Source organism: Liolophura sinensis, chromosome 13, assembly GCF_032854445.1.
Source record: "Liolophura sinensis isolate JHLJ2023 chromosome 13, CUHK_Ljap_v2, whole genome shotgun sequence".
Taxonomy (NCBI): Eukaryota; Metazoa; Mollusca; class Polyplacophora; order Chitonida; family Chitonidae; genus Liolophura; species Liolophura sinensis.
The window spans coordinates 843,992-859,611 of NC_088307.1; the positions used below are offsets into that span (position 1 = coordinate 843,992).

Genomic DNA, 15,620 nt, shown 5'->3' on the forward strand with positions numbered 1-15,620 from the left:
ACTGATAACCACCATGATCCTTGTACACATACCCACGCAGCTTAATCAACCAGTGCATCTCCATGAACAGTATAAGAGCTACCCTCTTTCTTCTCATTTTTGGGACACCTGGTCTGCTCATTTTATCCAATATATATGTAATTGTAGCAGGAATATTCACTTTCTTTTCTCTCACATGGCTAGACCAACTAATGAACAGCATAACCATATTTCCACTTTACCACACTGGTTCAGAAATGTAATATTCTACTTTCAACACTTCTAATATCTGTCCCAAATTTGAGAAGAATTAGGGTATTTCTAACTTGTCTGACACTTGTAAGACAGGTATGTGCCCTTCCCTTATCACAATGTGTTAGACAGACTATTGTTAGACAGAGCAGGAGAAATGCTGACACGCCAGGTTTATGTAGATCCTACTCTTATCAAGCTACATGAACACGTATGCTGTTAACTGTCTGTATTGTGTCTGTGAGTAAACACACAACTCTACACTCCCAAAACCTACAGGCTACAGCAACAGGAAACAACGTCTTATCTTAGCTGCTTACCACTGAGTAAAAATGACCTGGGTTACCTATATGACATTTGAACTTGACCTCTGAACCCTGAGACACAACATGCTGTGACAGGTATTACACGGTCTTAAAAACATGCACAGGTGCTATCCTTGACACCTACATTGTACACATGTGTACAATATACAGGTGCTATCCTTGACCCCTACATGTGTGTACAATGTATAGGTGCTATCCTTGACCCCTACATGTGTGTACAATGTATAGGTGCCATCCTTGACACCTACATGTGTGTACAATGTATAAGTGCTATCCTTGACCCCTACATGTGTGTACAATGTATAGGTGCTATCCTTGACATCTACATGTGTGTACAATGTATAGGTGCCATCCTTGACACCTACATGTGTGTACAATATACAGGTGCTATCCTTGACCCCTACATGTGTGTACAATGTATAGGTGCTATCCTTGACCCCTACATGTGTGTACAATGTATAGGTGCTATCCTTGACACCTACATGTGTGTACAATGTATAAGTGCTATCCTTGACCCCTACATGTGTGTACAATGTATAGGTGCTATCCTTGACATCTACATGTGTGTACAATGTATAGGTGCTATCCTTGACACCTGCATGTGTGTACAATGTATAGGTGCTATCCTTGACACCTACATGTGTGGACAATGTATAGGTGCTATCCTTGACACCTACATGTGTGGACAATGTATAGGTGCTATCCTTGACACCTACATGTGTGTACAATGTATAGGTGCAATCCTTGACATCTACATGTGTGTACAATGTATAGGTGCTATCCATTGTCATGGTCAAACATGTCAAGTATCACAGTGATGCCATCATGCCATTGTCACGGTCAAACATGTCAAGCATAACTGTGATGCCATCATCCCATTACCACAGTCAATCATGTTAAGTATCACTGTGATGCCACCATGCCAATGTCACGGTCAAACATGTCAAGCATCACTGTGATGCCATCATGCCACTGTCACGGTCAAACATGTCAAGTATCACTGTGATGTCATCATGCCAATGTCACAGTCAAACATGTCAAGTATCACTGTGATGCAATCATGCCAATGTCACGGTCAAACATGTCAAGTATCACGGTGATGCAATCATGCCACTGTCATGGTCAAACATGTCAAGTATCACTGTGATGTCATCATGCCAATGTCACAGTCAAACATGTCAAGTATCACTGTGATGCCACCATGCCAATGTCACGGTCAAACATGTCAAGCATCACTGTGATGCAATCATGCCACTGTCACGGTCAAACATGTCAAGTTTCACTGTGATGCCATCATGCCAATGTCACGGTCAAACATGTCAAGTATCACAGTGATGCCATCATGCCAATGTCACGGTTAAACATGTCAAGTATCACAGTGATGCAATCATGCCAATGTCACGGTCAAATATGTCAAGTATCACAGTGATGCCATCATGCCACTGTCACGGTCAAACATGTCAAGTATCACTGTGATGCTATCATGCCAATGTCACGGTCAAACATGTCAAGTATCACAGTGATGCAATCATGCCAATGTCACGGTCAAACATGTCAAGTATCACTGTGATGTCATCATGCCAATGTCACGGTCAAACATGTCAAGTATCACTGTGATGCCATCATGCCAATGTCACGGTGAAACATGTCAAGTATCACTGTGATGCCATCATGCCAATGTCACGGTGAAACATGTCAAGTATCACAGTGATGTCATCATGCCAATGTCACGGTCAAACATGTCAAGTATCACTGTGATGCCATCATGCCATTGTCACGGTCAAACATGTCAAGTATCACAGTGATGCAATCATGCCAATGTCACGGTCAAACATGTCAAGTATCACTGTGATGCCATCATGCCAATGTCACGGTCAAAAATGTCAAGTATCACAGTGATGCCATCATGCCAGTGTCACGGCCAAACATGTAAAAAGACCCCTCAAATGTCAAGTGCTGTTTGGCCTGTTTACAACTGTTCACACAACGTATGATCTTTGGTACTGCGGACATTCAACACAAACATGCACCATGCCAAACCACAACAATGTTTCATTTCAATTTCTACTGATATTTATGTATAAAAACAAATATATGTGCACATACCGGGCAAATTATTCATCGATGTGCTTGATTCATCACAACATTACACAATGACGTAAATTTAGCATTAATTTAATTTCTAAATTCACTTAGTTTATTTTCTAAATTAGGGAGCTCAATGAGAAAAAGACGAGACATATCTGAACTCTCGGCAGCCAAAATGCCAGATTGCCACATGGAGTAGACCTTTGACAAAATCTGACATCAAAGCCACGGTTGTAGAAAAAATTGGTGGCTCCAGGCCAACTCGGACATTTATGCTATCATATAAAGGTGACCTCAACTAAGCTGGCTGCTTTTAGCATGGCTTTTTCCGATCCGCCAATTTTAGTGGCCTAAATTAGAACGTCTCTGCTTAGTCCACCGTCATGACCATTTTCGTCTGCCTAAATGCGACAGGTTTGCTCCCCCTGTTCGACATTCACCCATTCAATCTGGTTATCGTTGTATTAGCACAAGCAGCTATAACTTGGTGAACTAAACAGCTAGTAAGACAAAAATCACATGTGACTTCACAGCTGACATCTACATGTACATACATGTCCATATTTACACGTCTGGTCATCCCATCAAGCACAAGTTTGCGACTCCTATTTACACGAATGTTACCACACTTACTCACGCACTCTTCTGACTCATATCTACAGGAATGCTATCACACTTACTCAGACACTCTTCTGACTCATATCTACAGGAATGTTACCACACTTACTCAGGCACTCTTCTGACTCATATCTACAGGAATGTTACCACACTTACCCAGGCACTCTTCTGGCTCATATCTACAGGAATGCTATCACACTTACTCAGGCACTCTTCTGACCCATATCTACAGGAATGTTACTACACTTACCCAGGCACTCTTCTGGCTCATATCTACAGGAATGCTACCACACTTACTCAGGCACTCTTCTGGCTCATATCTACAGGAATGCTATCACACTTACTCAGGCACTCTTCTGACTCATATCTACAGGAATGTTACCACACTTACCCAGGCACTCTTCTGACTCATATGTACAGGAATGTTACCACACTTACCCAGGCACTCTTCTGGCTCATATCTACAGGAATGCTATCACACTTACTCAGGCACTCTTCTGACTCATATTTACAAGAATGTTACTACACTTACCCAGGCACTCTTCTGGTTCATATCTACAGGAATGTTATCACACTTACTCAGGCACTCTTCTGACTCATATCTACAGGAATGTTACCACACTTACTCAGGCACTCTTCTGGCTCATATCTACAGGAATGCTATCACACTTACTCAGGCACTTTTCTGACTCATATCTACAGGAATGTTACCACACTTACTCAGGCACTCTTCTGACTCATATCTACAGGAATGTTACTACACTTACCCAGGCACTCTTCTTTGCGCTTTCTCCGACTTGGAAATTTTGGACAATGTGTGTAGCACCTGAAAATGATGAGGGTATGAGTTAGAAGTGGAGGACAGATCCCAGGTACATGTGTATACATGTACATCTACTTGTTCAGACAGCCATATATATACAGATTTCCACTTTACCTGATGGTGATTTAGTTTGTTGTTTTTCTGATTAAGCAGCATTTACACAGAGCAATTGATTAGCTGAACGAAAATAGGACATTTGCTATTTCAAGATCATTACTGAAGAGGTTTCATGTTAACATCATTACCTGATGAAGTTTCTGATCAACATCATTAGCTAGTGATGTTTTTGATCCACATCATTACCTTATGAGGTTTCTGATCAAGATCATTACCTGGTGAGGTTTCTGATCAACATCATTAACTGGTGAGGTTTCTGATCCACATGATGCTGAGCTCTCTAATGAACACCATTAGCGGGTGATGTTTCTGATCAACATCATTACCTAATGAGTTTTCTGATCAACATCATTACCTGACGAGTTTTCTGATCAATACCATTACCTGGTGAGGTTTCTGATCAACATCATTACCTGATGAGGATTCTGATAAACACCATTATCTGGGGAAGTTTCTGATCAACATCATTACCTGGTGTGGTTTCTGATCAACATCATTACCTGATGAGGTTTCTGATCAAGATCATTCTCTGGTGAGGTTTCTGATCAACATCATTATCTTGTGAGTTTTCTGATCAACATCATTACTTGGTGAGGCTTCTGATCAAGATCATTATCTGGTGAGGTTTATGATCAAAATCATTACCTGATGTTGCTTCTGATCAATATCATGACCTGATGGGGGTTTCTGATCAACATCATTACCTGATGAAGTAATTGACACCATTACGTGTCTTTATTACACAACTGATTAACCTCCCTGCATATCTGATCAACCTGATATTATTGCTCATGTAACCTGTTACCTGATATAAACTGTACGTCATTGTGGACTTTCTGTTCCAAAACAAAGATTCCAAGTCAAACCCATATATGGGTAAACAATGTACATAGATGTACCGGTACCTGAGTTCTGTATTTTAACCTCATGCACTCACCAATTTGAAGTCTTTGACATCAAACAGATCATAAGGATCGAACAAGTCACAGTCTCGCAGCCCGAACACATTCTTACACGTCTGTAAAAAACTCCGGATATTTTTCAAACACAAGAACTGTAACAGAAGAAAAATCAAGTGTGAAAGTTCAGCCTTAACTGAATATATATAGCATTTCACTACCAGGCAGGATAATGATCATATTACACTTGTTTGATTGCTGTTCTAACATTTATTTTATTTATCTGAGAGGTGTTTTATGCCTTACTGAAGAATATTACATTGTTACGACAGTGGTCAGCATTATGGTGGAAGGAAACCGGGCAGAGCCCGTGGGAAAACCACGATCATCCGCAGCTTGTTGGGAGACCTTCCTACGTACGGCCAGAGAGGAAGCAAGCAGGATCTGGACTTGAACTCACAGCGACCGCATTGATGAGAGGCAAAGCACCTCGGCCAATGAGACCACCTCGGCCACAGAGACACCCTCCGCCCCACCCCCACGCCCCACCCCCATCTTCCCACTGTTATAATACAATCTGTTCATAATTTATTTGAGTCATCCTGACTAAAAGCTGTAGCCAAAGCAGATAAAAGTAACATTCAAATGCACAGCAATATTGGCAAGGGCCAGAAAATCTAAGCCAGTCAGCATTTTCAATCACATAAGCCCGTGAGCACCCCGTTTTTATTTACAATACAAATTTACATATTTACTTATATGACATGCTTCTTGCTGTCTAATGTCATGCTGAAGAATGTACATGTATTACTTCCACAAAGTCATTCAGTTTATGGTGAACAAATTATGTGAGGCTTTCTCATTCCTGAACAATGCAATTAAACTCTCGGCCGAGCATGACAATTGATATCAGATAACATTAAAGTGACAAACTACATGTACTAAAGCTCCTCTGAAATGTTTTTCAGTGTCGAATTATTTAACATCAGACAAAAGGTGAAAGCTGGAAAGAGACAAATTTGCTTCTAAACTGTACAATCCTAGATAAGTAGCACAAAAGGGTTTGGAAACCATTGACCGTGGTACTAATACATGTAGTATCCAGGAAGGAATCCACGACCACAGCTGCTAACTGAACTGGAGGAGTCATATTCTAAGAGTGGCCTCAAGCCACATGTCATGCTTTAATAGATTTATCATAAATGTGTGGAGTGCCTATTGAAAATAATTCATGTCTACAACATGATGTAAATCATACACTTCTTCCTTGGTCCAGTATTCATTCTACCTGTACAGGTACAAAGGAAAGTACGCAAGTCAAAGTGAGTCCAGATCATTGCCCACATGCACATGTATGTAACCAGTACACGCAATACACAACTTTTTCGAATTCTCCACAAAAGGCTACCTTGGATCCAGAGTAGTATTTGTACCCCTAGCAAATGTTAAGTTGATCCAGTTAAGGAACGTGGAGAAAACTTAAAAACAGACCGATGGACAGACGGACAGACAGACAGAGGTTCCTTCTGTTCTACAAGTACAGTAAATGTAGTTATCGGTTAGATTAATGTCACAGTCAATGAATTTAGACCAGCAATCCACTAAAACTGTCAAAAACAAAAGGTTCTAAGCTTCAAAGCATGGGACAATATGGCAGCCTCAACATGTACAATCTGTAATATTTCATGATCTGTCACCACTCAGGCTAAACTAATCACAAGCTTCTCAACAAAACCCACTCCTCACCCTTCTTCATAGTCTCCACTTCCATATAACCCAGGAAATCCTACAAAAGTGGCACCTTGTGCAGATTAATTGGAAACCCTGCTAAGGTAACCCACGAGTTGTGTTCCCAATGTGAATGGATCAGTATCACTTAATGCCACTTCAGCAATACTCCTGCCATACTGTGGGTAGCATTTTGAAATTAAGCTGTATTCACACAATCAACATACATTACATGTGTGGCCTGTGTTCGGGCTAACATCTGCTGATTATATTGTTGAGGCATGGGATTATACAGTCAGATTACACATGTGTACTGACTAATGTCAAGAGTACATCTTATACAAGTACACCTAAGTGCACAAACTATTAAAAGCGTGTGCAGGAAAACCTAACCACAGCACTCTAAAGCTGCGGCCAGTGTTAAGCAGGTGTAAGGCACACTAAATCACCATGTGGCTCATTTTCTGTTGAACATGGTACATGTCAAAGTGACGTATCAGAAATTTCTTTACTGTTCAATCTGATATTTGCCTTGCTATTGTATGCTTCGAAGTGAATGCAGTATCACAGTGCTTCGTTGTGAATGCAGTATCACTGTGCTTCATTGTGAATAAAGTATCCAAGTGCTTCGTGGTGATTGCAGTATCACAGTACTTCATTGTGAATGCAGTATCACAGTGCTGATATGTTCACTATTACACTTTCGTTATACAGTTATATAATACATGTACTTAGTGTAACAGATACACTAACCTTCAATCAACTTGTTCACCTGATTTTGCATTACTCTACTACTTCAAGCTTTTAGCATGTGAATGAGCAACTTTCATAGCAATTTGGCCAATGTCAGGGCTTCACAAAAAGCAAACTTTCATCAGTCAACACAGAATCATCCCTGCAGAATATGCTTGAATAAACACCTTACAAACATGTGAAAAGGTTGAAGAGTGACAGTATTCAGACAAAACCATCATACATGTATATCACAGATGTATTTATGTGGTTGGTGCCTTATGGTGTACTCAAGAATACGTAGGTTGCTGACAGACCTTCCTGTATTGTGGCGTACGACCAGAGAGGGTCCAGCATAAACTAGACTTTTGACATTCTCACCTAACTCTGATATACACTGCATAGAGCAAACCATGTACACAAATGCTGTTTGTCTTACATCCGGTCAAACAAGGAACAATTGAAATTGTAATCCAGAATTTCCCTGTTTTCTAAAATAGCTTGCTAAGGAATCTTGTCTAAGCAGCAGAATCTGAGGAGCACCATGACCCTCCTCTCAGAACTGCCCAGCTTATATAAATGGTATAATCATTCACCTCTAATTAGATAAAGGTGTGCTCAGTACAGATGTACCTGAAATAGAAACCTATAGAATCTAACCTCTAACTAATCACAACCAGCCGCTTCCTTTCCTTTAACAGACAGCTCAAAATGACAGACATACAGTGTACTTGTAAGAACAAAGCTTCCCTATCAAGTCTGTCAGCCAGAAGTTTAAAACTCCCAATGCAAAAAACAGAAAAGAAGACTGCAAATCCATATTCTGTTTGTCTTTATTTTTTTCTATGATTAGGATAATATATTATTTTTAGCTACCCTAATTCTTCAACCTTTTCAACAGCCTCTGCAACCAATATACTGAACTGCTCCCAGAGCTATGGTGTGTGGAGAAATAATCTGCACAGTTTTATGAAGCTTTCATCTGAAGTGACCCAACAAAAAATTATACCACCATTTTCATAATAATTGTATGTATAAATACCATTGGAAAAAAGTGCCTTAGTTGTTGAACACTTTGAAGATTTACAGTAGTCCAAATTAAAACTGACCAGTCCAAAAGTCAGAGTTTGTGTGAACATGTAGAAGTCCTCTCCAGTTCTACAGATATTAAAGGCATCTAACTTTTATTTCTTGTCCATGTCTTTTGTGAAAATATTTATTTAAATGTATAGTTTATTCTGTTGGAGTTTAATACTGCGCTTTGCGAATGTACACGTCTAAAGATGTCCATATATGTCTGGATGTGATCAGCATATACACAATATCACCTAAAAACCATTTTATAAATCACAAGACAAATGGTCCCATGAAGACTGAGAGCGGAGAAAATTTTCAAATTCTCTCCCTGAGTCTGAGATTGAACGAGCCTAGTATGGCACCACTGAGCTAAATGCTGTTCAACGGTCACCTGTCTTGTAGAATTCCAGCATTTGTATCCACTACTACGGTGCCGATGAAGTCACAATACACATGTAACAGTGCATCTTGTCCCTTGTATAATAATATAGCAGAACACAAACCATGTGAATTTCAGTAAGTCAGCTAATCAGAGAATTATAACACTTGAGACGGGAATTCCCAAGGCCATTGTTAAAACTTATGTGCCTAATCCAGCCATGAGAGCAGATGTCTCAGCCAGTCCAGCAGTTACGACGTGTGTACAGTCACAACACCACCTACTCATTTCCACATTAATTACAAAATCTCAAAAATAGCTTCCCCCACACCCATCACTCCCCTCCAGTCAATGTAGCAGAAGAAATAAGTAATAAGCTGACCGTTACCACAACCAGGTTTGACCTAAGAGGTAATTAAGTGTGATGTCGAGCGTAATTACATAACAATGCCCACATAGGAAGTCTAACTCAGACGTCCCAGCAGCCTATGGGCTGAGTTACGTGTGTTCCATTCATCGTGATTAAGTGTTATAAACGACAGGATCACAAAAGCTGTGGATCATCACGATGAGCCGAATGACAACACCAGATATTTCCTCGCCTAGATACACTCTGATCTCTACCCTTTCCTACTTGTGACCCCAGCTGGGCATTGTTTTGGAAAACACACGGTCATTTCTCTACTGACAAACCTGTGACATTTGTGGCCGGGCACTGAAGTCTTTCACATCCACAGATCCAGGACTCAGGTTGTTCAGCAAATGACAAAGTAGCACCCCATCTCGTAGAGCTTGTGCTAAGTCGAATATCTGGGCATTTGGCTTGAGAGCCCGGTGGTCGGCAGGTAAAATCGTACATTTTACCAACCAGTCGGCGCACATTCGCCATTCCTCCGAAGCCATCTTGCTTTTCCCTTCCTGCTCACTGCAGAGCGGCCCCTCAGCATGGATAATTCTTGGCCTCTTGCTGCGCTCTAAATTATCTCCCCTGAGAGGCGTTGCGGCGTCAATGCATGATACATACATTTGTCACCACTGTGCCTTGCTTCGGCCATAGAGGTATATACCGCCATGCTTTGGCCATATTACGGCCATTTTCGATTTAAGACAAAATTGAAAATCTCGCCACAATGATAAGTTTTCAGTCTTGGTTGTCAAAAAGTTGACACAGTTGTCTTTTACCATTTATTACGTGTTCAGTTATTAATTTCAACGCCTAGAAATAAACTAAATGCATGGGTTTTAATGTTCAAGACGAAAATGTATACTCCCCATATTTACTGAACACTGAAGCGCTCTCTTCACTATTTTAGAGGAGAGCCCATCAAAATCACCAAAAGAAAAAAAATCACAGGAAAGTCTATCAAAGCCACTAAACGAAAAGAAAGGCAAAGACAACACTGACATAAAGTATATATTAGAAGAAATATAATTAAGTACTGTGTAGAAAAGCTATTGCATTGGTTTGCCCAAAGCCACTCTCTTAAAACGCAAACGTGAAATTGACAGTATTTTTCAAGACTATGTATAAATGAAATGCCAAATGCATTAAAATGTGAGTACCAACATTTTAAAATGTTTACTCCACGTAATGATCGTTTGATTGTTGAAACATATTATATATTAGATTACCAGAATTTTCACATTTATGACATGGAAGACAACACCTGTAAAAATGTTGTTTTGACACAGGCCACAACACCTAAAAGTGTTGTTTTGACACAGGACACAATACTTAAAAATGTTGTTTTGACACAAGATTTTATTTATTTTTTAGGATTGGTGTTTTTACAGCTTACTCAAGAATATTTCACTTGAATGGCGGCGGCCAGCATTATGGTGGGAGGAAACCGAACAGAACCCGGGGAAAACCAACAACTGTCCACAGGTTGCTGGCAGATCTTCTCACATACGACAGGAGAGGAAGCCAGCATGAGCTGGACTTGAACTCACAGTGACCAGTGTTGACACAGTACACAACACCTAAAAAGTGTTGTTTGGACACAGTACACAACACTTAAAAAGTGTTGTTTGGACACTGGACGCAGATAGACTGCTTCCTTTTCGGTGTATAAACAAAATATTCTGTAGTATATGGCATGAAACACCAGCCAAATAAGTACATAAACTTCCTTTTCTGAGTTCTTCGTAAAATGTTAAATTTCTAAGGAGATGTGCACACCATGTATTTATGCATGAAATTAAGCAAGTGGTCTGCAACGAAAGCTAGACAGCAAACAATGAGTGCGGTGGAGTGTCATGGATCGCATATTGTACTGTCACCATGCAACACCCAAAGAGCAGTAAGAAGGAGTGAATCTGTACATACAGATTCCCAGGCCAAGGCCGGGCTTGGACCCTTAGTATCGATAAACAAAACAGAGGTGGGATCCAACAGACATACACATGCAGACAAGCATTTTCTCAAAGAGGTGCCATTCTAGCCATTCAGAAACAGACATGTTCTGACAATCCCCGGTGTAGTCTACTATTAGAAAATCCCAGGAAAAAAATTGACGGACAGTAGACAAACCTAGGAAGAAATCTGACAGATAGCAGATGATCCCAAAAAGAAATTTGATGGACAGTAGACAATCTAACGAAGAAATTTGACAGATAGTAGACAATCACAGGAAGAAATATGGTGGATAGTAGTTCCCGGAAAGAAATCTTATGGATAGTTAAAAATCCCAGGAAGAAATCTGACAGATAGTATAGACAATATAGGAAGAAATCTGATGGATAATAGACAATCCCAAGAAGAAATCTGATGGATAGTAAGCAATACCAGGAAGAAAGTTGACAGATATAGTAGACAATCCCGGGACAAGTAGATAATCCCCAGAATGATAATAGGCAATCCCGGAAGAAATCTGATGGATAGTAGACAATCAATGATAGAAATCTGACAGATAGTAGACAATATCAGAAAGAAAACTGACGATAGTAGACAATCAATGATAGAAATCTGACGGATAGTAGACAATATCGGAAAAAAATCTGACAGATAGTAGAAAATCAATGATAGAAATCTGACGGATAGTAGACAATATCGGAAAGAAATCTGACGGATAGTAGAAAATCAATGAAATCTGATGGATAGTAGACAATATCGGAAAGAAATCTGACGGATAGTAGAAAATCAATGATAGAAATCTGACGGATAGTAGACAATATCGGAAAGAAATCTGACAGATAGTAGAAAATCAATGATAGAAATCTGACGGATAGTAGACAATATCGGAAAGAAATCTGACGGATAGTAGACAATATCGGAAATAAATCTTATGGATAGTAGACAATCCCAGGGAGAAATTAGACAGATAGAAGACAATCTTGATTGAGTTCTAACTGGCTCTCAAAACTACAAGCTAAATTTTTTTCCAAAACCTTTTGAAGAATGCATGCGAAACATATTTTATGACAATATGTGTACTTATTTATTTGGTTGGTGTTTTACGTCGCAATCAAGAACATATTACTTTCTTGCTTTGTGATTGCCTTGGTAGGATTTTAACTCTTTGCTTGCGATTTTAAAGCCAGTATAAGTAATATCGTGTTAGTCGAATAGAATCGTTTCGTTATGTTTAATAGAATAGAAGTAACATATTAACCTGCTCTATGTACATTCTAGCATCAGTCACACAACTGACCTGGACTAAAGTGCAAGGCGCACTAAAGGGAGATAACTTCCAGGCACAATTAAGGAAGTGTACAACGGAACTGTAACTTCGCATAAATCATTTTCATTATAAAGATAATTTTACTTTAGTATTGTTTTAACAAATTATACAGTAAGTTAACTTTCGTATGAAGAAATAACGTGAATCTGTTGTCTGGATTTATACGCAACTGAGGAGCTGCAGCTAGCTCTGCCTGTGGCCCGGGAATATGAATGAACATGTTTTCAACAACCGAGTGTAGTTGCCGGGCGTTGTGACAAATGATGTCACTAAATTTGACAGTTAACAGGGGATTTTGAATGCAGGTCTACTCTAACACGGATGAGGTATGCATTTTGTCTATTTTGTTTAACTAAACTTGACACTTCATGTTCGTTCCTCATGTAAGGGGTTGAATAAATTACCCTCCAACAAATTACTAACGATGAGCATCGAAATATGAGCCTTAGTCAAGATTGCCTGGGGCTAAAGCAATTTGAGTTGGAAAGCTTCGTGACACTGGGCTGTGAATCATGCTACTGACACACACACACAACACGCTCTATGTACATTCTATTTGTTTTAAAAATTATTTGGATATGTTGATTATTAAGATATTCTCCCTTTTATTAGGCTACACGCAGCCCAAACCTTTCTATCATGGCAAGTACAACAGTAGCCTACTTGATTCCTTGCTTACCATCAGAATGTTTTGGAGAAATGTTGCGGGCGATGGATCAGTTTTAATTTTTTACTGTCATAATTTTGGCTATCTTGTATGATAATCTCACATTTTTTGACAATTTCTTGCTAAAATTGAATAATGAGCGAGATAGCAGGGTAAAATAGCATGCAGGTTGTGATTGTATGGCCTTATGATTTGGATTCGAATATATCTTAATTATCAACATGTCCCAGTAATGTATTCCCACACATTGCAAACAAAGTTACCATTTTGACATTCATCCTTACAAAGTTCAGGGAAGTTGACAAACCACAATTGGTAAAGTTTTATGTTGTTTTAGTTTATCATTGACCTAGACCCGAAAGACTAGAACTCATTTCATTGCAGTGGCCTAGTGCGCTTAGAGTCATAATTCATAATGTTCACACTCAATAAAGGTTAGCTTATTGGTCTTGAGTATTCATAGTTTTTACGCTCCCGGGTTCCTTGCAAGGAGTAGGAATGGTAAATAAGCCCAGTCGGCGTTTTAGGGGCCTCGCAAGTTCACGCAGATATCGGTGAGACAGTTGGGAGCTCTCCCAAACTAATGTGGATAAAAGAAGTTATTTTACGGTAGTTTGCTAGATTGAATATACATCTGTCTGTTGACTCCACAGCGCCATTGGCAAATAAAGTAAAAACACGTCTTTAAGCTGCAGCAGTTTGCGTGAACCTGTCTAGCCGATATGTGTGTGAACTCGTGAGACCGCTGAAACACTGATTGGGCTTATAGCATGGAGCTAAATGGGCAAAATGCTGATTCTTGCCAATTAATGAAGTTCAAAGTATGACAGGACATTGAAACTATCATATCTGAAGGCTTGATGTATCTTGATTACTTTTCCGGAAAGAATTTCTTGCCTTAAAACTAGATTTTTCATGTTTTATGCTGAAATTTTCTTCAATGCGTATCTCACCTTGATTAAATTTGCTTTGTTTTCACCCGCAGTACTCTAGACTAGAGTCCGCTCACGTGTTGAAAGAGCGTGCTGATGATTGCCTCAGAGCAGCTATGACATCACTGCCAAACTCTAAATAGATTATTTCCGCCACAAAATGCTCCATGGTGAAATTTCATTGATTACTCTTACTACCTTCCTGTTTTATTCATTCTGATAAAATGAAACGTAATGTACATGATGATGTAGTGTCCTGATTGAAATCTTCATCAGACATCTGTTCATCAAGATCAATCTCACTGCAAGGATTATCAGAAATTTCTTACCAAGGGACATAACCCCACATGCCATGTTTGCATGATGCATGGGGTAGGGTAGTTCAAGGGTTTTGTAAAGAGCAGAATAAATGCTCAGAATGCCCATGGCTAACATCAAAAATAATTAAAAAGTATTGATGTATATAACTCAGAAATAGATTACATGTCTATAGATTTCAGTTTACTGTAAATTTTCTCAATATTTCAAATACATATACATCCACTAGCTGATTCGCAGTGAAAATATTTTAAATGATGGCAATTGAGATTTAGAGCACATTGAAAGTGTGATTACGGTATGTACAATAAGTGTTCATATAGGCATACAGAGTAGATTTACATGTACATGTATTCTCTATGTTCATACAGGCGTACAGTGTAGATTTACATGTACGTGTATTCTCTATGTTCATACAGGCATACAGAGTAGATTTACATGTACGTGTATTCTCTATGTTCATACAGGCATACAGAGTAGATTTACATGTACATGTATTCTCTATGTTCATACAGGCGTACAGTGTAGATTTACATGTACGTGTATTCTCTATGTTCATACAGGCGTACAGCGTAGATTTACATGTACATGTATTCTCTATGTTCATACAGGCGTACAGCGTAGATTTACATGTACGTGTATCCTCTATGTTCATACAGGCGTACAGCGTAGATTTACATGTACATGTATTCTCTATGTTCATACAGGCATACAGAGTAGATTTACATGTACATGTATTCTCTATGTTCATACAGGCATACAGAGTAGATTTACATGTACATGTATTCTCTATGTTCATACAGGCGTACAGCGTAGATTTACATGTACGTGTATCCTCTATGTTCATACAGGCATACAGAGTAGATTTACATGTACATGTATTCTCTATGTTCATACAGGCATACAGAGTAGATTTACATGTACATGTATCCTCTATGTTCATACAGGCATACAGAGTAGATTTACATGTACATGTATTCTCTATGTTCATACAGGCGAACA

General features: G+C 39.3%; 1 protein-coding gene across 4 annotated transcripts in view; it reads right to left on the reverse strand.

The window, feature by feature from the left end:
• LOC135480265 (protein vav-like) overlaps nt 1–9,921 on the reverse strand; it is an 85,023-nt gene extending 75,102 nt beyond the window's left edge. For all 4 annotated transcript variants that reach the window (XM_064760059.1, XM_064760056.1, XM_064760058.1 and 1 more), the window contains exons 1-3: nt 9,712–9,921; nt 5,141–5,257; nt 4,031–4,089 (exon numbers count right to left, since the gene is read on the reverse strand). In XM_064760059.1, coding sequence (XP_064616129.1) covers nt 4,031–4,089; nt 5,141–5,257; nt 9,712–9,921 — 386 coding nt within the window. The remainder of the gene's footprint in view (nt 1–4,030; nt 4,090–5,140; nt 5,258–9,711) is intronic.
• Between the last annotated feature and the right edge of the window lie 5,699 nt (nt 9,922–15,620).